Source organism: Cupressus sempervirens, chromosome 5 (genome assembly GCF_028749045.1).
Source record: "Cupressus sempervirens isolate cs-2001-9-10 chromosome 5, ASM2874904v1, whole genome shotgun sequence".
NCBI lineage: Eukaryota > Viridiplantae > Streptophyta > Pinopsida > Cupressales > Cupressaceae > Cupressus > Cupressus sempervirens.
In genome coordinates, this window is record NC_143122.1 from 93,078,736 (window position 1) to 93,101,064 (window position 22,329).

The following is a 22,329-nucleotide window of genomic DNA, read 5'->3' on the forward strand; positions in this document are numbered from 1 at the left end:
TCCCTGCGTCAATGGTTGTCCCTTCCTTGTCAACATTTATAGAAGGTACAAAATCTAAGAAAAGTTCTTTATAAATCATCTATGGTAGACAAACATGCCTAAGGAATGATTGCACTCAAGTAAGATTTTTTATGCCTCCATTTGTATGACGACCATTACCTTGTTCTAGTTAGTCTTCAATACTGCCCAACAAAACACGTAGTTGAATAACTTGTCTTGGGGTACCATAATTCTGCACTTTTTCGAGTTCATGGGCAATCTTGCCCCCTAGGGCCTCTCTATACATTCTCAAAGTGCAGTGATAAGAGTAGCCTACCTGCAATCAATAGACCAATCCCCAAAAATCGAAGAGCACATGGTTATACTAAGACAAGGGGGGGGGGGGGGGGGGGGGAGAGGGTGAATCAGTATAACTCATTTCACCTATTTAAACTCAATCTATCACAACTAAATCAATTACTAAACTTAACAATAATTCACATGAGAATACAATAACATAATGTTTACATAGAAACCCAATGCGGGAGAAAACCATGGCAAATAACTGTTTTTAATATTTATAATTCATCTTTTACAATGTTTGTAGACACCAACCTCTAAATTTATGAGCACCAACTCACTAGAAGCCCAAACTCCCAAACTTTGTAGGCACCAACCCACTGGAAGCACCAACCCCCACTTCTAAATTTGTGACCACCAACCCACTTCACATAAATCTGATTTTCCACCTTGACAACTTTGCTATCTCAACTGATGATGGAAGTTATTTCTCTCCACAATTCTGAAGATATTTCCTTCCTCAATCTGCTGTTATGATGACAACAAAAATGTCATAAAACTGTATATAATTCTGTCATAAAATTCTTCATTAATATGTTCAATTATTTCTCTGTATAATTCTAACACAAACTCAATCGGCCTTTAAATCTTCATGTATGTGTGTGTGTGTGTGTGTGTGTAGACACACACACACACACACACACACAGATATAGATAGTCCTTTTTCACACCCATCACACTTTTCTCTTATAATTCTGACATGTGCATGTAAATCAGATTAATAGATCTGATTATATATGTTGTCTTTATTCACCTCGAGCACTCTACTCTTCCTTATCCACTAATTCTCACTCTTTACAATGATATGTTTTCCTTTTTATATTGTTAAGGCTAAAATGAAACCTCTGGATTCTAAGATGGTTCCTATTAGATAATCATTGATAACTTCCACAAAACTAACTTGAACTTATGGGAAAAGAGATAGAAGTTACTGAAATGAACCTAAGATCTTAAACTCTAAACTACAATACTAGGTGATACACCGAAATATGATATGAAAGGTCAAATACTGGTAACTAAGAAGGATTACTAAACTATCTGAATGAATACAAAACACTTCCTTTTTGTATAGGCTTGCATAAATATTTTGTAATAAAGTCTGAAAAATGAACCAAAATGAGGAAAACACATGTCTCTCTTTTAAGCTTTGCTTTTTAAAACATGAACTACAACCTGCAAACAAACATACTTTTCTGTAACTAGGTGTTTGGGTGAGACAAAGCAACATAGAAAAATGATGATTCACTAGTTGTCTTTATCAAATCACTTGAAAATACACACATAATTACAGAAACAAGAGAAGGCTCCAAAATAGATTCAGATAACATAAACTCAGTTGCTGTCACTTGCATTTGATTTTTTTAAAATGAGTTACAAATATCTACATAAAAATGCTAAGGACAAAAATGTCTCATAAGCCTCATCTGCATAATCAGAACTGAACTACCATAATAATCCAAAAGACTAAGTAACAATCCCTTTTTGGTCGAATCCATGAAAAAAGGCTCCTAAAAAGTACTCAAATCTTATCAAAAATGATGATTCACTGTAGGAAAACAACACTAAGTCATAAAGAAACCTATGACTCATGTCAAACTGCCCCAAAAATGCTCTAACAGATCATAAAGACCCTTAAATACCTAGTCAAGATACAAATCCGACCTTATACTTAGCTCCTATAAAATCTCCTCAAAATCCCAACCAATCATAATAGTAGGTCCTCCTTGCATATTTGGATAACTCCCAACACCAAGTTTTGTGGTAAATATTAAATACATAAATACCTAAGGAAATATTCAATATTCCTTATTTGCATTTAAAATCCAATTCTTAAATGACCTAAAAATCATTTAATACATTTGACTCAACCTAATGCAAAACTTCACTTCTACTTTTCCTTTAAACACTTTTCCCCCACGCATATTACATTATATTTGAGAAATAAAAATGAAAGCTCAAAAACTTCTCACACTCCCGCAGACTCCAAAATTTATGAAAATAGAAAAAGGGCATATTATATTTCCTATAATCCTAAACTCCTTTTCATTTTGCATATGCATTCGTTCTGGAGAGCTTGGGAAAAAGCCGCAGCTAGGGTTTGAAAGCCGCCATGAGAACTTTCCTGCATTTTTGATAGCTGCCATGATGTTTTATGGTCTGTTGGGCATATTAAATTTGAGTTGCCATAACCAAAGTCCTTTTCTACAACTGGAGTTTTCCATACTATCATTTTTCTGCGATTGGAGTGATTTTCACGAGTTGGAAGTAGTCAGCAATTGAAATCGTGACTGGAGATTAGAGAACTTGAAGCCACCATTTTAGGTAATGTTGTTGTATTGTTTGCAAGCAAATGTGATTGCTTTGAATATGCTTGAATTTTGGGGTTTTCATTTCCTCCATTTGCTGTTGCATTATGCACATTGTAACTATTGTTGTTCCTTTGGAAGCTTTAACTTTGTTGTTTGATACATGAGCTGCCATATCTTATGAAAATCTCTATATTTCCTGTTAGCTTTTGGCTTGCAGCCATTTATCTAAAATGTTGTTTCATATTATCATTAAAATTTTATGAAGCTGAAGGTAATGTCTCATTTTCTCACTTCTTTAAGCCGCCATTATTGAAAATCTGGAAACCACCGAGATGTTTTAGAGCTCCTTTTTCCATGAAGTCGTCTTCAGTGACTGGAATACGTATTTCTCTTCATTTTTTTGTAGATGCAAGGATTTTTATACATCTGACATGGGCATTTTATGTTTCTAACTTGAAGATCAATATGAACATGAACTGTTGTTTGAGAGTTTTAATATGGCCACAATTCTAGATTTTGTTTACAACATTTTCTGGGTTTGCCTTTAAATTTCATGAATCTGAGTTTTACACATGAAATTTCTCTTTGTTTGGTAGCTCTGAGAAATGTCTCTCTAATACTTCTTTCATGACTCTGGCCTTGGATAAAATCCCAAACCTGTTACTTCCAGTTCAAAAAAAATGAATTTCAAGGAAATTTTCTGTCACATTTGTCTTGAAAGATCGATCAATTGCTATAAATGAACATTCTGCTTCCTTTTTTATGTTGAAATTCGTCAATACTTTATTCCCTTGAACAAGAACATCTATTTCTGCAAACTGTAGTTTTACTGTGCATGGTCCATTTTAAAGCCCTAAACCATAATACCTTAGTGAACTGGGAGATAAGCGCGCTATTTGGTAGACTTTTGTATCTAATGTATTCGTTGATACTGTCTTGTGTGGACTTTAATACTGGAAATTATTAAGACCCTGTTGCAACTCATTCACTTGAAAATATATGTTCCAGAACTACTTCAATACTAGAATTTGCTTTTCTGATTTTCCTCAAGTATTGCTACTGTTATATTTTCTGTAAGGTTTCAAAGTCATGACAACTTATCCCTTAAACAGTTAGCTGATTTTTTTTATTTTTTTTGTAATCTGCAAGATGACAATAAAAGGTTTCATGCATGGTAGACACGTATCCCTTTCATATTATGCTTTTCTTCTTGTTGTATCATGTGCTTGCACATTGTTGTCACATTTTCTCTCCTATTAATAAAATATGTTTACAAGGTTCGAGCATGGGCTAGTGACACTCATAAACCACTTTCTGTGATTTTGCATCCATAGTTTTTTAGCACCTGTTCCTTGTGAAATAACATGTTTATACTTGATTATAATGAAAGGTTTCATATCAAAAGTAATATGTCCCTTTAACATTATATAGTTCTTCTTTTTCCTCATTTGAGCACTGAGAATGTACTTTACTATCTCTGATATGTATTCAGAATAGGGAAAGATAGTACATGTGTAGGGAGCAATCAGTTGTAGGTATTCAGTCATTGCTTAGATCTTTCAAGATCTAACCCCACTCTTTTCCCTATGCAGGGAAATGAAGACCGGAACTTGGTAGATGAGAAGCTGAACCAAGAGCAGCATCAAGGATCATTTAACTAGTCAAAAGCTGAAAAGACAATGACTAGTTACCTCTAACCTTACCTTCACATATGTTTTTTTTTTTAATATTCTAAATATATATGAAAGGCAGCAGTTAAACTCACGGCTTTTGTGAGATTTTCACTTTCAGCATTTCCATTCATTTCATTCTTTTGTAAATATCAATTGTCTATTCGAAAAATAAATAATACAAGGACATTTCTATTCTTTTGTAAATATCAATTAAAAGTGTTTTTCAGCAACTTTTGTATACAAATTTGAATATTGAATTTTAACATGAGTTAAAATTGAGTAACATATATATGAACGATAGAGGGAATATGACTTTTCAAACTGAAGAGTCGCATCTCAATACCTTTTCTTAACAAAAGAGAAATCATTAATACATCCGGTAATCTCCATCACACCATTTCGTAAGTTGTTTATAGTTAATAATTAGCTGAATACATAATTCTAATGGACACCCTAGAAATGCCCAAAAACTAAACCAACTACTCATAGGAATTTAGTCAAATAATTTGCATCCAACTCTTAATTTCTCCGTTTAATGTAAAACCCTTTATGGCTCCGGAAATAAAATGTTTGTTTGTTTTTATGTCTTTACATAGATTTGAAATCACATAACATGAACAAGGAATTTATAATAATATGCAAACTAAAGATTGAACTACTATTGGAATAATATTATTTTCAAAACTAATATAATCAAACATATAGCAGACTTTTCAAATCACTGATTACTCCAGCATTATAACATAATATTCCAGTAATGACTTCCCATCTTGTTGCTAAAGTAACATGAATAGTGTCGTTCTATAGGACATGAATAGTGTCACGCTACAGTGCTTCTACGATATAATTTGTCTTCAATCAGTCCAAGATCTTCATAAAAATCATCCCTTCAGAATGGCATAAACATCAAACAAGAAGTGGGAAGGATATGAGCAAACACCCAATCTGCCTATAGCTGGAAATGCGCCCAATCTGTCTATTAATGAAGTTAATAGCAATGAATTCCAAAGGCCAAACCCCAAGGGAATGATGTCTAGAATGTCACAAGAGAGGATAGACGTCCTCTAATGCCAAGAACGGATCTGCAACTCACACCTCGATTTCTACTCATATTCAACCTCCCGAATGAAGTCATCAATGTTCCCTTTTATTCTTTCTCCAAGGGTCGACTCAACTCTCATGAGCAATGTGGGATAAAAGATGTGTAATATAAAACACATTAAAATATTCACTTATGTCTCCCTTAGGCACCCCTTTGATTTGCACACATTCCAATAAAATTTAATATTAAAGAAACACTTTAATATTTTACAACTAAATTAAATGTTACTTTAATAATACTTCAAGCACAAAAATATATTCGCTATCGGACTCCAAACAGAACGAGTGATAGCTCGTAGGAAAGCTCTCACCGAGGAGTATCAAATCCAATCACCAAAACTAGCCTCCCCTATGTCTTGCTAACTTACTAAAAATAGTAAGTATGCCTGAGACTGAGTAAATCAACTCCGTTTTGGCCCAAACTAGACATGACTAAGCCAAAACACTCTAGGATCCCTTTAAACCCTCCATTAGCCCTCAGGACCATGTAGAACTAGGCTAACGCACACACACTTGGTCAACTGCTAATGTGGGGACATTACAATAATCACCAAACATATTTCTTCTTTGTGGTAATTATTGCTTCACTATACATCGCTTTGCTAAATATATTGCTGCACATAATCCAATCCTCAATTTTATGCATTATTTATTGAACTTTTGTTTTAAAAATTTGTGTCGCTGACTTGTTTGGTTTTAATTTCCATCACATATAATCAAAGTCCCAACTCCATAGCTACTTGAGATTGCACCATAATGGTTAAGAAGCCATTCTTTGTAATAATTACAACGCTGTCGTTTTTCTATTAATTGTAAATACTAAATGATCACTGTTTTATAATCATCGATTAACATCACTGCCTGAAAGATAGTCGCTGCTCATGTCATTCAAACTAGTGCATACAACTAACAAAAATATCAATCGTATTCTAATCAAGTCGATTCCTTTCCTTTGTTGAAGATGCCTATCTTTATTATATGCTTAGACTGCTGGACTGGATACATTGTATATACCAACCACTGCCTATTAAGTCACTGTTGTAAATACATTGCTGTTTTGAAAAAGTCGACCACCTTACTAAATTCTAATTGCTGTTTGAATAAATCAATTGTTTAATTCCATCGCCCCAACTTGTTATCACCATTCCATGCAGAAACAATTATGCGGTCACTGTTTATATCGTCTTCATCATATCAGAGATCTTCACTATATTTATGTTGCTGATAAGATATACTGCATTGTTCTTAATAAAAATCACCTCCAATAATCATTGTGTGCAATCGCATCTTGTCACTTTATCAGGCGTGTAGCCGCTATTTCATTTTATTATCATCGCCGCTTCTTTTCTTTTAATTTGTTCTCATAACCCCAATGCTTTTCAACAATATCTCTTTATAATATCAGTGCAGCATATAACAGCTGAGTAATTCAAACATATTTGTACTTATTATGTGCTGACATGCAATTAAGTATCAATGATTGCCGTGTCTTGCTCATGCTTACGCTGACTTGGGCGTGCACAGCTTCATATAAATACGACTTAGATCATGGCCTATTTTATTCATTAACAAATTTGTCTTGCTCCTATTTGTTTTTGTCGTGTACCACTTCATAAGGATCTTATTGCTGTGCAGTATAAGAGGAAGCAGACCAGATTTAGCACAAACTGCTGTACATATTTGAGTTCACATCTGACATGGCTGTTCATATAGCCCCATATTCACTGCTGTTTGCTTTTGTTTAGAAAAATCACCAATTTGATGGAACACACAATCGTTTAAAATACCCCTTAGCAAGTCAGTCTGATAAACATAAAAAGTAATTGTTTTATTTCAAAAAAGTGACTAATATAAATATTCATCTAAATATTACAGGATCAGAGTGAGTATGTATTAGTGGTGTGTTTGTATGAGTAGTGTTATGGGTTGTTGGTAGGGTAGGGTAAGAAGTAGGAGCAACCAAAAACGAAAGGGCCAGCATCTGGACCAGACCCCGCTCATCCGGTAATGCCAGGTCCACTGATGGCAAGGCAGGCGTGAATCTGGCTCCGACCAATGGCTCGTAAGTCACTTTCTTTATCCAGATCACTATCATAGCTGTGTGTCGGCCAGATGAAGTTTAAATCTTCAACTTAAACTTTAATATTTTCTATTTATATCTCTGTTCATTCTCTATTGTAGCTCTTGCTTCACTGTCCATCATTGTCGTGAAAGTCATTGTTTTCGCTCATGATTAAATGATCTCTTTATAACATCCATGCTCTCAGTTTGTTTTCACATCAGTGATAATTATGCAATCAATCTCCTCATTCTTTTTTGGACATTAAAGAATGCCTATCTATCATTGACATCAATAATAAGTTGTCTATGTCATTGACTTTGTCCCTCTTTGATATCAATGACAATATTTACATCAAAAAAGCTTTGTAGTTTCTCACAAATATATTCTTAAAGATGTGTAAGATGTAGCCAGGTCACTGCATAGGCCAAATGGTATCTAGTTATATGATACATACCCCTTCAACTACAATGGTAGTCTTCAATTTGATGTCCACGAGAATACTTATCTGGTTGTAACCCAAGAATCCATCCATAAAAGAATATATCGCATGGGGGTGAATCAATATAACATCAAACTTTTTTTTTTTAACTTAATAACAAAAGTGCGTAACTTTATCTTGGAGTATGTTTATTGCATATTAACATTCACAGGAGATCTAACTATTATGAACACAAATAGAACACATGATATACATGGAACCCCTAACGGGTGAAAAAACACAGCAAATTAATGTTTTTATATAAATACTTCTTTATGGATGTGAAATTTCCATCAATTCTGGAGAAGAATTAAATTAGTAAAAAGTGCAGTTTTATTATTATCAATTAGTGAGATTTTGAAGCATGCTTTTTATGAAATGCTCACATTTATTAACTTACTAACTCTAATAATTCCTTGACTGCTTCTGTCTCATACTAACTAGCCACAACTACAGTTTTACAATACAGCATGACAATTAATATTCTACCATAGGTCTTTTATTTTAAAAATATCATCTTCCTGCAACTCTGGTTCATCATTCATTTCAATTTGGTATTCTATAGTGTTATGCTTAAAATCTAGATAGATTCAAAAAAGAAAGTAGTTCTTGCCAGATCAACTAGAATTTATTTCTAAAACTGTTAGAAGAAGTTAATCAACAATCAAGACTAAACGATAAAGAATAAATGCTCATTAAAAAGGGTGAAACAGTTCAAAGAAAACATACCTAGAGCCAAAGAGAAAATATTTGGAAGTGGTCGAGTGCAGTAAAATAAAAGATGAAACTGCGATGCAGTCAATATTGCAAAGAAAAAAGATACATGTTCACCAAATCGCCTCGTAACCTGTCCTAATGCAAATAACAAATAATTAGAACCATGGGGAAAAAAACCATAGAGATACTAACCATGGCCATAAAACTTGTTGCAATAGCATATTAATAAGATCAAATATAGCTTCAGAAGACGAAAATAAAGAAATTGTGTCGATATCCATGGATGGTGCAACATGCCCTAAAAGCATCGAAAGTGATCCCAATAACAGTAAACCAAAGGCTCGGAATGATTATATTAGCACTACTAGACAAAATACCTAAAAATGACTTTAAAAAACACAATTAACAATATTCCGTAGTTACACCACTATCAATTACATGGTGACGCCAAAAAAGGGGTACAGGTTTCCGGAACAAAGGGCCAAAGGAGCCTCATTTTGGGGATGGCAAGGGGACAGCACCAAGGGAGTGGTGAAGTGGGTGTATATACTATATACTATACATATTGTACTTAAAATGCTAATTATGAGGAGATATATAAGACTATTAAAAAGTAAAATAGCAAAATTGAAAATGCCTAATAGTAAATAGTAAATATTTGAACATTGAACTTTTCAATATTCAAATACTAATTAGAATATTTAATACTACAAGAAAGGTTAAATTGTCATATTATCATGTGGGCAAGCTTGGACGGCCACAAAAGGTTTTCACAGTGGAAGCCACTTCTTTCACCCTTTCTATGAGCTGAGACCCATGCCTGAAGATGAACGGGAAATTTCATTATGACAATTAAGTTCAGCTGTAGGGGAGGTTGAAGATTAGAGATATATCTGATTTGAATTTGAAGCTTTTATTCATGGAGTATTAGACCTATAAGGATATGTAGTATACCTCAAACTCAAAAAAGAAAAGATAAACATTTTGGACATGTAGTTGGACAATATGGTTTTCTCCTATTCTAATTTTAATATTGTAGTTTTTATGTATTGGCCATGATTTAGGGTTTTCTTCCCAGATTCTTTCCCTAATGAGCCTTTGAATCCAGTTTTCATTATATAAAAATATAATGGTCGTCCACTTTTGCCTTTAATAAAATGTTAATTTTCAAGTCAGCAAATGGACAATTTCTATTATTTGATATCAAAAATATTTCATCATAAAGATGATTACAATGAGTAGCATGATATCAAAACAAGTACAAAATCAAAATAATAAAATAATGTGTCTTTTTAAAACATGTGTTTAAAGTTGTTGCCACGAGGGGTCCCAAGCATCACTAGAATGCTTGAGGCTTGCACAAGCCACTCCCTCAACATCCTAGGATCATCAAGACGTCCCCACGTTCCTGACAGCAAGTGGCAAAATTGTTGGCTTTGCTAAGGACTTCGGAATGTCATTCACATGTCCTAGTGACGTACCCATTCCAGGGAACACTCAAGATTTAGTGGGGGGACATGTCCTCGAGGTACAATGCAAAGTCCTAAGCATAGTTGCACTTATTTCCGATTTATCGACGATAAGTGAACTTATTGTAATAAAAGATCTAACTCACTAAAACACAGAACTTTATCATCGATAAGTTGCAATTTTAGCACCAGCAAATATGCAACTTATCACTAATAAAACAGCAATAAGCATTTCATTTATCGACCACAGTCGCCTAATAGGGATTATCGGCCAAACACAATGTAATTTTTCATTTTATGAGTTCTATTGTGTTGTTTGGGGAGGAAAAGGGTTCCAAGGTTTTGAAAGGTGGTCAGACGGGATCAAGAGGAACTCTTTGATGTACTTGAAGTGGAACTTCTTCTTTTCTTAAATCATTTTATCTTACCTTTGTTGCATCTAGATTAATAGAAACTCTATAATAGCATTTCCTAGGTACTCAATTGTTTTAGAGTGTAACGAAAAAGATTTAAAAACCAATTTCTAGCATTTTTTTTGATTTTTCATAGTTCAAAAATATCATATTTTCTTAAAAATTTCAAACCCTAACACTTTTTTTGTTTTTGTTTTTTCAAGTTTCAACTATGTGTAAAATTATTTGAACTAATTTTGTTTGTTGTGTAATTGCTTTTGGATTAGATTGTGTTGAATTTTTTACCATCAACGTTTCGAATCACACTATGTGATTCATCATCAAGATGAGAGAGCAAGAGCTGCAAAACAAAGTGAGCTACAAATTGGGACTAACTCCAAAGATATAGGGGATTACAGAGAGAGCATGCACACAAACCAAGGGTGGATATCCTTCAAAAAATATATTAATAAATAAATAAATAAGACAATGGAGTAAATAAATGAATCACGTAGTGTGATTTGAAACGTTGATGTTAAAAATTTCAACAGAATCTAATCCAAAAGCAATTACACAACAAATTTAATGGATTGTGGAAATCTGATCTCTCTAATTTTGTTTGTTTAATAAATTTCTTTATTAAAATATTAAATATTAATTTGCGGTTTCAATTTGTATATGTAGGTTGAAATTCAATTTAAATGGCAAATAGAGATTCATCCATAGCTAGATCAGCTACAGGGTCTACCAGTGCCTCAGTAGATGCATGTTCATCTATGTAGGAACATGTCGTAAAGAGGCTAGAGATAAGGCTTGGAAGTATTCCTTCGAAGGACCCAAAATGAATACCGTGATTTGCATTAAGTGTGAAAAAGTAATTAATAGAGGCGTACACTTGAAATACTGCCTTGCAAGGATCACAAAGCATGACATGAGGGTAGAAGAAATAAAAAAGAAATGAATGCCTTTATCGCTGCCCAAGAAGAGAAAAGGTTGCAAAAGGAAAGGGCAAAACTAGGCATGAGGGCAGCCATTTCAGAATCTCAGGGTATTGCACTATGTTTTCTTTTAAAGAATCGTTATTATTTTCTGATCACCATTATTAGTTTGGATTTTGCTAAAACAATTTAGATTCTACTCAAAAATAAAAGATCATAAATAAAATAATGTGGGTTGTCACAAGGTATTCTAGTCAACCTTGAAGAACAAGAAGCGACACTTGAGGGCATAGTGAGCTTTCTTCGTGGCCCACATATCCAAAAATTCAATAGCCCCTCGGCGACCACTTCAGCTACTTCTAGTAAACCACCACTATCAGTGCCACAACCATCTTCTATAGATAGATTTCTTGTGTAGAAAAACACGCCTAAATCACAGCCATCGTTGGAGGGTATTGGGTGGAACAGCAATGATCATCAACAAGTAGATATTGCTTGTGCTGATTTTTGGTACTTCAACAACATCCCCTTCTATGTCGCGAAAAGTCCATGTTGGCTGAAAACTGAGAACTAAAGTAGTATTTTTAGTTGATTTGGAGCATTCAATAGAGCAAACAAAAACTGATGTTACCAGAGACATGCAGCTTATCAGATGAAATTGAGGAAGTGTCATTCCTAATATAGATGCATGAGCAAAGCATGGTGAAGATTCAAGGCACTGCAGTGAATTTGTGTGTTTTGTGATATTAGAAGTATTGCCTGTATTCAATGTGTTTTACCACCTCTTGATAAAGTTGGAGCTGAAAACTGATTATAAACTTTAGCCTCCTTTCTACTAATTAGTTCAACTTGGAGCTCTCGGGAGGTTGTTGCCTCTGCTCGTTAAGGTTGGAGCCTTAATTGTTTTGGGGTGAGAAAAAGAGTTGCAGCTCTTATTGTACTGGGTAGCAGCCCATTTGCTGGAGATTAGTGATACCGTGGTTTTTACCCAACATGGTGTAATGTCCCCATTGGTTGCCAACATCAGTATTTCAAGGATTAGCCTAATATTGGATCCTCGTAGGCTAATGAGGATGGTTAGAGGGTATTCCGAGGATTGGTTCATCTCCAACATTCAGTGATTCATGGATTTGGCCTTCGTTCAATGTCATTCAGACTCCATTTGCCATACTTACTATGTATAGTAAAGTCATGGGTAATAGAGATGGACCCTTTCTATTTTTTAAATGTGTATTTGGTCACATGGGGAATTATGAGGAGAGATTCCCATTTCAAACGGCATGGCAATTAGACAAGTATTTCAAGAGATATTAAAGTTTGAGTGACTTCAGTGATTTATTTAAATATTTAACGTTATAAAGTTATAAAGTCACTTAAATGACTAAAAAACGAAATTGGCTTTTAATCCCACATTGCCTAGTTGTTTGTGTCTTCCCTCATATCGAGGTTATAAAAGTGTGGAGCTACATTGGGATTCACACAACGAATATATGTCATTTATATAAAATCCTAATGGTTGCTTAATGTGACTGGATTTGTTTCCTGAGGACGAAACCCCTCATTGGGAAAAAAGTGGAGTCTAGATGCCAACCTAACCTACTCCTATTTGCACTTCAGTAATTGCGAATTCCAGAACTGGTTCACTGCACATTTCAGTATGGGAGTTTTGCAGCAGCAAGAAGGTTATGATTTTGGTTACTCCCCAAGTCAAAACGTACAGGTCAGTTAGAAGTTACGTTTCGAAAAGTAAGTAGACTATACATTCGCAGGGGCAGTTTTGTCTGTGGTTTATTCAAAACTCTTTTATCCTTTCAGACGTGACTCCATTAATAGTCAGGTAATGGCGACTATGAGCTGGACGTTGGCTGTAAGTTTTATTAGCAAACAAAGGTGACCAGTTCATATCCAGTATTGGGCGGCATTGTTATATGTGACAGATTTAGTGTGGGTGAGTTACTGAGGAACACGTTAAACATTTACAAGTTGCAGATGGAGTCTGGGTCCCTTCAAATCCTGGAACATGTATTTATCAGCGGCAATCAGTTTACCATCAGTGGCATGTCAAACCAAATGCTTGGGTGATACGTCTGCTCAAATTCACATATGCATGAGCATCTACTGCAAACTTCTTCCACGGCCAATAGATCAGTTTAGCAGTAGCATACCAGGTTTCTGTTGAACTATACTGCATTTTCTATACGTAACATTGCTCCAGATTTCTATATGTTATATATTTTAATCATTAATTGAAAATCTTGAGGCATAAACAGTAGCAGATAAGTTGAAAATCTAGTTGTGCGTGTTTAATGTTAAAGTTCTGATTTCAATTTAATCCTGTATTCTGTAAGCTTTGTGGTATTATAACTTCAGCTGGGCTAAACGCCAACTATTTGACAAAATTCCAGTTAGACTAAGCCCTTCATTTCTCAGAAAAACAACATAGTTTATTACTGTGGTATCAGAGCTTAATACCAAGGTTACATTCCAACTGTTTGACATAATGTGAATCTACAGAATCATGATTAAAGGATAATGTGTGCTGAGTTTGAAGTCTAGTTAAGATTATTACAGGTATGTTTCCAGAATCAAGTATTCAGTTAGTCTGAAAAGGTTACCAGTAAATTGAGAGAAGTACACCAATTGTTTGATATATTGTCTAGTGTTTGGAACTCTCAGTTTGAGAGATATTGCTCAAAATAAATAAATCAGATTGCTCACCAATTATTTGTTCAAATTCCTATGGTCTGAAATATGGGTTACTTTGAATATAATCAGTGCTGACACATAATAATCTAGTATGGATTATTACACATGGTTTCCATGAGATAAATTTGTATGTACTTGTTTTTGTGCTTCCTCTTAAGTTGTTTACTATTTAAAGTTTTAAAATACTGATTCACCCCATCCCCTTCTCAATATTTTTGTGGTTTTCAATTGGTATCAAAGTCGAGTTCTCTCTTCAAAGCTTGAAAGCCTGAGAGACAGTCCTTGTGTCAATCATGAGTGCATTAGAAGGTCTTGCTACAAACCATGCACCCTTATTTGATGGAACAAATTATGCTTTTTGGTGTGTGCATATGAGGACATACATAATGTCACTAGGTTGTGATGTTCACCTTAGTCTAGTTAATGGCTATACTATTCCAGCTCAAGCACCCATGGATGTTGATGCAAAAAAATAATTCAAGAACAATGCTAAAGCTATGAATGACATATTATGTGTTTTGATTGAACCTGAATTTATTTAAGTTATGCATTGTACTACTGCAAAAGAAGTTTGGGATAAGTTGCATAATATTTATCATGGGGATGACAAGGTTAGGAAGGCTAAAGTTTGTAATGTCCCTACTAGTAGAGTTGGCAAAACCTGCAAAAATAAAAGTTAGGATCTGTATAATAACAAATCTTAGTCTACTTTCCTACCCTCTAGCCTAAACCCATACCTTAAAAACGTCTCTAGATCGGGTTTCCTAACCCTTAGTTATTCAGCCATCTTCTCTAGAGTGCATCCCTTAAGGCTCATATATGCATATGTTGATACCATCAGAATATTCTTACCATTATATTTCCTCAGGCATGTTGGTCTGATGGAGATAAAATTTATTGCATACCAACATTATAGAGGCCATATCCTTTTAGGTAGTGTTTGGCCAAATGGGCATTTCACCCATCTCTAATACCAACACTATATGTCCATCTCTATTGTGTCAACCAAATGGGTAGTTATACCTAACACTAAGACTTTGTGATCTACTTCATCGTGTCAACCAAATGGGAGGTTACACCCATCTCTAATACTATTACTATAGAAATTATGATCAAATCTTCTCCCCATAAGAGATTTCATTGACCAAGTAACCTTTAATGAACATTGAGATTATTTATTTTTGATTATTTATTAATTTGAAAAAGGACTATCTTGATCTTAAACCATTAACCATTAAGTCATGTGTGTTGTTCGTCTCGAATTCCATCTTTACATATACATATGTATATGTATAAATTATCCACAAGTATGATTCATTAATATATAAAATAAAATCATAAACATAACTGAACAAATATCATCCACAAACATACCTTTCTTACCTTTCTCTTTGTTTGGTCCATGTGGCTCTATCCTTAGACGGCCCTTCAATGAATTATTCCTTCTAGATTATCTCAACTCTACATTTATTTTCTAAAATTCTTCCTTTTCTAATTATAAGGAAAGGATAAAATGCATTTTTTTTCTATCTTCTTTTCCAAGAGTCACAGCCTTTCATAATACAAATCATTTGAAAAGTCACAACACTTCATAGTTATAATCCTTTCGAAAAGTCACAGCACTTAATAACTAAAATCATTTGGAAAAGTCTCAATACTTTATAATTACAATATTTTTGAAGAGTCACAACTATCCATAATTATGATCCTTTCAAAGATTCACATCCTTTCAATATCATTGATACCTTTTCAGAAAGTCACTTCCCTATTTTCTTCATATTACTTTCCTCTTCCAATTTTCCTTTTTGAACTCCTACTTCTCTTATTTTTTCCCTCTCTAAAATAAACTCTCCTCCTTTTTATCTCTTAATTTTAAGGAGTCATGTCTAGTTGTTAAATATCTCTTGACTTTTCATTAGATTTAGTTAATTTATATTATTCTATGTTAAATTATTTATTTACTTACTTATTTGTGTTTATTATTATTTATTATTTAATTCCATTTAGAAAGTTAACATACTTTCTACAATATTATCTCTTGTATTTAATTTAATTTGTTTATTTATTTATTGTAATAATATTATAACTTTTTATTTAAAATACTAAATATTATTTCATTGATAATATAGATTAAAAAATTATTTCTTATTTTTATATTTTAGTATTAGTTTTAATTTAACTTTATTATCATTATTGATTTAAAAACACTGTATTATCTAATTATTATTAAAATTCTATCTTAAAACAGGGACATGATAGGATATGACAGGTTCAAACACGTAGAGTTGTCTTTGAGAGTCTTCGCATGAAAGAAAATGAGAACATTGTTGCTTACTTTCTTCAAGTTGATGAGGTAGTCAATGCTTTAAAGGGTTTGGGAGAAACCATTCAAGAGAAAACAGTTGTTCAAAAGATCCTTCGCTCTCTTCCCATGAAATTTAATGCTAAGGTATCTATAGTTGAAGAAATGTTAGATTTGGACACTCTTACTGCTGACAAATTACATTGTATCCTAACAACCTATGAGATGAGAACAAATGTTGAAGGCACTTTCAAAGGAAAAATGGGAATTCAAAGCATCTAAAGTGAGTAATGATAAGGACAAAAAGCACAGTGACAGCTCGGATAAAGGGTCAAATGAAGAAATTGCAGACCTTATAAGGAAGTTGAAAAGGGTTTCAACAAGAGCAAAAGCAAGCTTGCTTTGAAGTGCTTCAATTGTGGTAAACTAGGTCACTTTGCATCAAAGTGTCACTATGATAAAGAAGATAACAGACAAGATAAAAGGAACAAAAAAGCTAAGAGGACAAGAAGATTCTCCAAATGACAATGGAAAGTTGATAAGTCAAAAAAGGTATTATATTCCAAAGATGGCAGCGATGTACTTCCAGAAGTGAGAATGATCTTCAAAATGATGAGATCTTATTCATAGCAGTAGATGAATTAAATTTGGAAGAGCGTGAGAAATGTGGGGTTCCCAAGTTTGATGGCTCAAATTTCACTATTTGAAGTTCTAGAAAGATGATTTATATTAAGGGTCTTGGACTTGATGTTTGGGAATGTGTTTCAACTAACTATGCTCCTCCCATTAATCTCTCAATTTCTAAAAAAGGAGTGACAGAAAATGCAAAGGTAATGAGTGTCATCTTAAGTTGTCTTATTGATGCTCGACATGACAGGCATTTACATCTCAAGACTATTAAAGAAATTTGGGAGAAGCTACATGCTACTTACTGCAAAGAACTACAAAAGGATATGGCTTGTATAGCCATGGAGGATGCTCAATTTGGGAACCAAAACTTTTGTGAGAATGTGGAGATAGATAATGGTGAAGTTGACTTAGAGCTTGAATTATTTGCTACCTTGGCTGAAATTTAAAAAACTCAAGACGGAAAATCAGAATCTTATAGATCTGCAGCAAGTGGAAAGTGAAATAAAGATGAAGATTGCAATGGCCCTTAGTGAAGCTGAAAAACAAGTGACTAATTCAAAAATCTTGAATGAAGAGGCCAAGATTATTCTAAGAACCTTGAAAATCAGATTTAGCTAAAGGAAGAAAACATCACCAAGTTAGAGGCTGAAATTGAAAATCTACTTGAAGAGCACATGATTATACAAAGAGGGGGGATGAATCAGTAAAATAACAACTTTGACAATTTAAAAATTGTATCCAAACAATTAGCTTCAATAACTGAAATCAACAATTATGCACATGAACACAATGACACAATGATTTACATGGCAACCCAATGCAAGAGAAAACAACAAAAAATAAATCCTTTTATATAAACTTTGTTCTTTTACAATGTTTTGTAGGCTTCAACCTACTAGACTACTGGAAGCACCAACCCCCACCGCTTGTCTTCCTGAGCACCAACCCACTACACACAACCTGCTTTTCCACCTTGTCAATGTTGCTTGTTCAACTGATCTGGATACTTTAAAAACTGTCTCTTCAATTTGATATTTGTTTCTTCTTTGAATTCTTACTTTCATCTGATAATACTCTTCTTTATTTTCACTTGAATATCGCTATGATTGTCCTCATTTTGTTTTTCTTTTAATATTTAAATTTCAAACACATTATATCATTATATATATATATATATATATATATATATATATATATATATATATATATATATTATTAGAAACATTAATCTTCACTTGGATGTATTTAATTGGGATATTCCAAGGATCCCTAAATGTAGTTTGTCCTATTGTACACATGTGGAGGACATGTCATTATTTGTCCTTTATTCCATATGTGAGGACAACTCATTTTTATAATTCCTTTATTAAGGAATTTAGTTTATCCTCCTTAAGAGGATCCTGACACTTTGGACACACCTATTATGAATGTGGCATTCATAGAAATGGGAGTTACACATGCGAACACATGCAACTCCTTTCTCATCTCTTTAAAAGAGATGCTCCTCTCTCTTTCTTCTTTACACACATCACTTTGACGTTATTGTAATTGAGCTATTTTGCTCCACCACTCTCTCTCTCTCTTCTCTAGGCATTTGCCTTCATTCATAATACTCACAAGAGGTTTTCTTTGTTTTCCCCTTATAAATCCTTGTCTCCATTGTTGAACTTTCTTAGTGTATGCTCTTGGATTTTGCTTATCTCATGGTAACATTGTTTCACACTTAACTTACTTGGATTGTTTTCGTTCCTTGCTCTATCTTTTCATTTCTTTCATGGTATCAGAGCTTGGTAACTAATCCTCGTTTTAAGTTTTGTATTGAAGGTTGCCATTCATTGGAGCACACCTTATTTGGAGACGTTATTGAGAAAAGAAGTTTGTGTTGTTGTTTTTAGCTCATCCTAACATCTTGTGTGTGCAGGTTTTATTTTATCATCTTTTATCATTTTTTACTAACCCTCTTTGGAAGGCTTGCCGCCAAAGGGTTTTCCTATCAAAAAAAAAAAAAATTAAATATTTTGCTCTTGTTTTGGAAGGCATGCCGCCAAAACAAGGAGCATTTCTTACATAACTCTCATTTATTGTGCAATTTTTAATTTTTAATATTTATTCTAGTGTATGTGGTAGAGTAGCATTTAATTTATGCCATTTTGTAGATTGATTTCTTTTTAAATTTAAAAAATTCTCTAATAATATTATTGTAGGGAATACTTAGGATTTATTATTATTTTTATCCTTCATTCAATAAATTTTCGAAATTTAAAATATTATCTACTTTTATTAAAATTTATATCATATCCTTTTCATATTTTTAAAAAAAAAAAATCTTCTAATCTTTATCTTAAAATATATTTTGAAACTTAATATATATATATTCTTCTCTATTATCGCATGAGATTTATTAAATATTTAATTTTAATAATATTCTTTTACCATCTGTGATTTCCAAATCGTATCTTACCCTTTTCGATTTTCTTGCATCTTTCCCTAAGTTTTTTTTGGCATGTTTCCTTCTTTTTCCTGATCTTTCCTACTTTTTACTGTTATTGCCTTTTTCCCATTCAGTTTCTTGCCTGTTAAATTGTTGTCCTTCTCCTTTTTAAATTCTGCTCTTCTCTCCTTCGTGAGCTTTCATCCCTGTCCTTTGCATTCGGCAGTGTGCGTTCTTCTCCATTCGGCTTTCCATTTTTTTTGTTTTTGCCCTCTTCTCTCTGCGTGATCTTTGCCCTATGTGAGGTGAGTCTTGCCGACCTGTCTCCTCGACCTTCTACCAACAAGTTAAATCGATTATCTTTGATAAGAAATCATTTATATCACAAATCACTAGTGAGAGCACAAACTTGAAAAGCTTTGCGTTAGATCTGCGTGTCGGGCAAAACCTATTTAACCGCCGAAGCCGTTCAGAGTCCTGCCCTGCCTCTTTTTTCCTTTCTGCATTCGCCACTGTGTACAGCGACGCATTCACCACGCTCGCCCCGACACCCAACCCCACCGCCGCCCTCACCACATTCGTTAGAAACGACACCACCCTCGCCTGATTGCTCATCCTTCCTTTCCTTTTCTCTGCCCTGCCTTGCCCTTTTTTCCTTTCTGCCACTTACGTTACTTTTTTTTTACCCTGCGTATTGTGAAACTTATCCCGTGTCTTGTTTGCAGGGTTCATTTCAATTATGCATTTGAGGAGTTGTGCTTTTGAATTGTTTTTTGTTTTAATTAATAAAGGTTTTTTATCAATTTTTTTATATATAATTGTTTATTCAATAGCTTTTCAAGTTTTGTTCCAACGTTAAGTTTCACATTAAGCTATAAAGCTTTCATTAATAACTTGTCGGTTTGTCATTAATCATTTATAACCATAGTATTTTAGTTATACTATAGAATTATAAAATTAATTTATATCATCAAATTTTGTCTTCTTATAAGTTATCTTAGGCTGCTTAATCATTTAAATTTATTAGGAATCTAATCATATCTAGTTCGATACGACTATCATTTAGTCTTTTAATCATTCTCTACTACCATTTTACTTTCTTTAGTAGATTCTTTGCTCTATCTTTGGATTGTTTTCAATCAATCATTTTATAACATTTTTTTTTAAGATAATTGTTTTCTCTTACATTGCAAAATTAATCATTATTCTAACGTTTTCTTGCAAGGCTGTATTGTTTTTAATTTCATCAGCAAGTTTTTTTTAATTCTACTTAACTTTTAAGTCATATTTCTATTGGGGGAACATTTTTTTTCATAAAGATGTCAACCTTAATTCCAGAAATAAAACTTAATCATTTTAATTATCACTCCTGGAAAACACATATTTCGTTCATTTTTCGTTTTAAACATCTATTCGAGATAGCCACTGATCCTTCTATTGAACCCGGTTTAGCAGCTACCCAAGATGAAAAAGATACTTGGAAACTTAAAAATGAAGAAGCTTTAGGTTTAATTGGTATTTCCATTATTCCATATTTATATGTTTTACTTGCACATTGTTCTAAAGCTCATGACGCTTGGTCAATTTTGCAAACCAAATATGACAGTGCAGATGAATCCCGCAAAATACAGTTGCAAAATCAACTTGAAGATCTCAAGCATACAAATTTTAAGGCTATCGATGAATTTTTATTAAAATTTGATGCTATTAAAAGTCATCTAGTTAGTTTAGGTGTTACCTTAGCCGACATTCGGTTAATTCATATTATTCTTAAAAAGTGTCTTCCTAGACAATTTCAACAGTCTATAACTAATGTTCATGTACAACTTGCTATTCCTACATTATCTACTCAGTTAACTTATGTTATTTTTCAAAATTTATTAAGACAGGAAGAAGCTAAACTAATTCAGTTTGGTACTCTTAAATCAACTGAACATGCATTTATGTCTCGGAATTCTAATAGTAATAAATTTCGTTCAAATAATAATAATCATCATAATAATAATAAACAGTATAATAATACTTCTAATAATTCCAATAATAAATCTAATATGAAAAATAATAATAATAACAATAACAATAACAATCATCATAATAACAATCGTAATAATAATAATCAAAGGAATCATTCAAATTCCAAACCTCATTGTTCTTATTGTGACAAAGATGGTCATGTTGTCAATAACTGTTTTAAAAAGCAAAATGATAAAAAACCTATGAATAACAGTAACCATAATCAAAAATCAAATCATAAAAAAAGTAACTCCACTGGTTCCAATTCTCATCATGCTTTTACTTGTAGCTTTAATGTTTGCAGACCTTTAGAGTGGATTGTTGACAGTGGTGCATCACAACATGTAACTTCTCATAAGGAAATTTTTAATTCTCTACAACCTAATATTACTAACATTCCTATTCAGTTAGCTAATAATCAGACTTGTAAAGTTGAAGGTTTAGGTGATGTCACTATTCCTAATGGTAAATTGCATGATGTATTGTATGTACCTGAACTGAAAACTAATTTGCTTTCTGTTTCAAAGTTATGTCAGGATTATAAAGTTGAATTCTATAAAGATACGTGTTATGTGATAGATCCTCAAACTAAACAAGTGATTGCTCATGCTAAAATGGATAATGACAACTTATTTAAATTCCATGAATTCACTAGTTCACGATATTCTTTACATACTTCCATTGATTTCAATATATGGCATGAAAGACTTGGCCATTTAAATTCGGATTATATTACTTTAATGCAAAAAAGCAATATGGTTGATGGCTT

General features: G+C 33.2%; 1 protein-coding gene across 2 annotated transcripts in view; it reads right to left on the bottom strand.

The window, feature by feature from the left end:
- ALG12 (homolog of asparagine-linked glycosylation 12) overlaps positions 1–22,329 on the bottom strand; it is a 342,508-nt gene that overhangs the window by 188,339 nt on the left and 131,840 nt on the right. For both annotated transcript variants that reach the window (XM_089828760.1, XM_089828761.1), the window contains exon 7: positions 8,692–8,809. In XM_089828760.1, the coding sequence (XP_089684886.1) occupies positions 8,692–8,809 (118 nt within the window). The remainder of the gene's footprint in view (positions 1–8,691; positions 8,810–22,329) is intronic.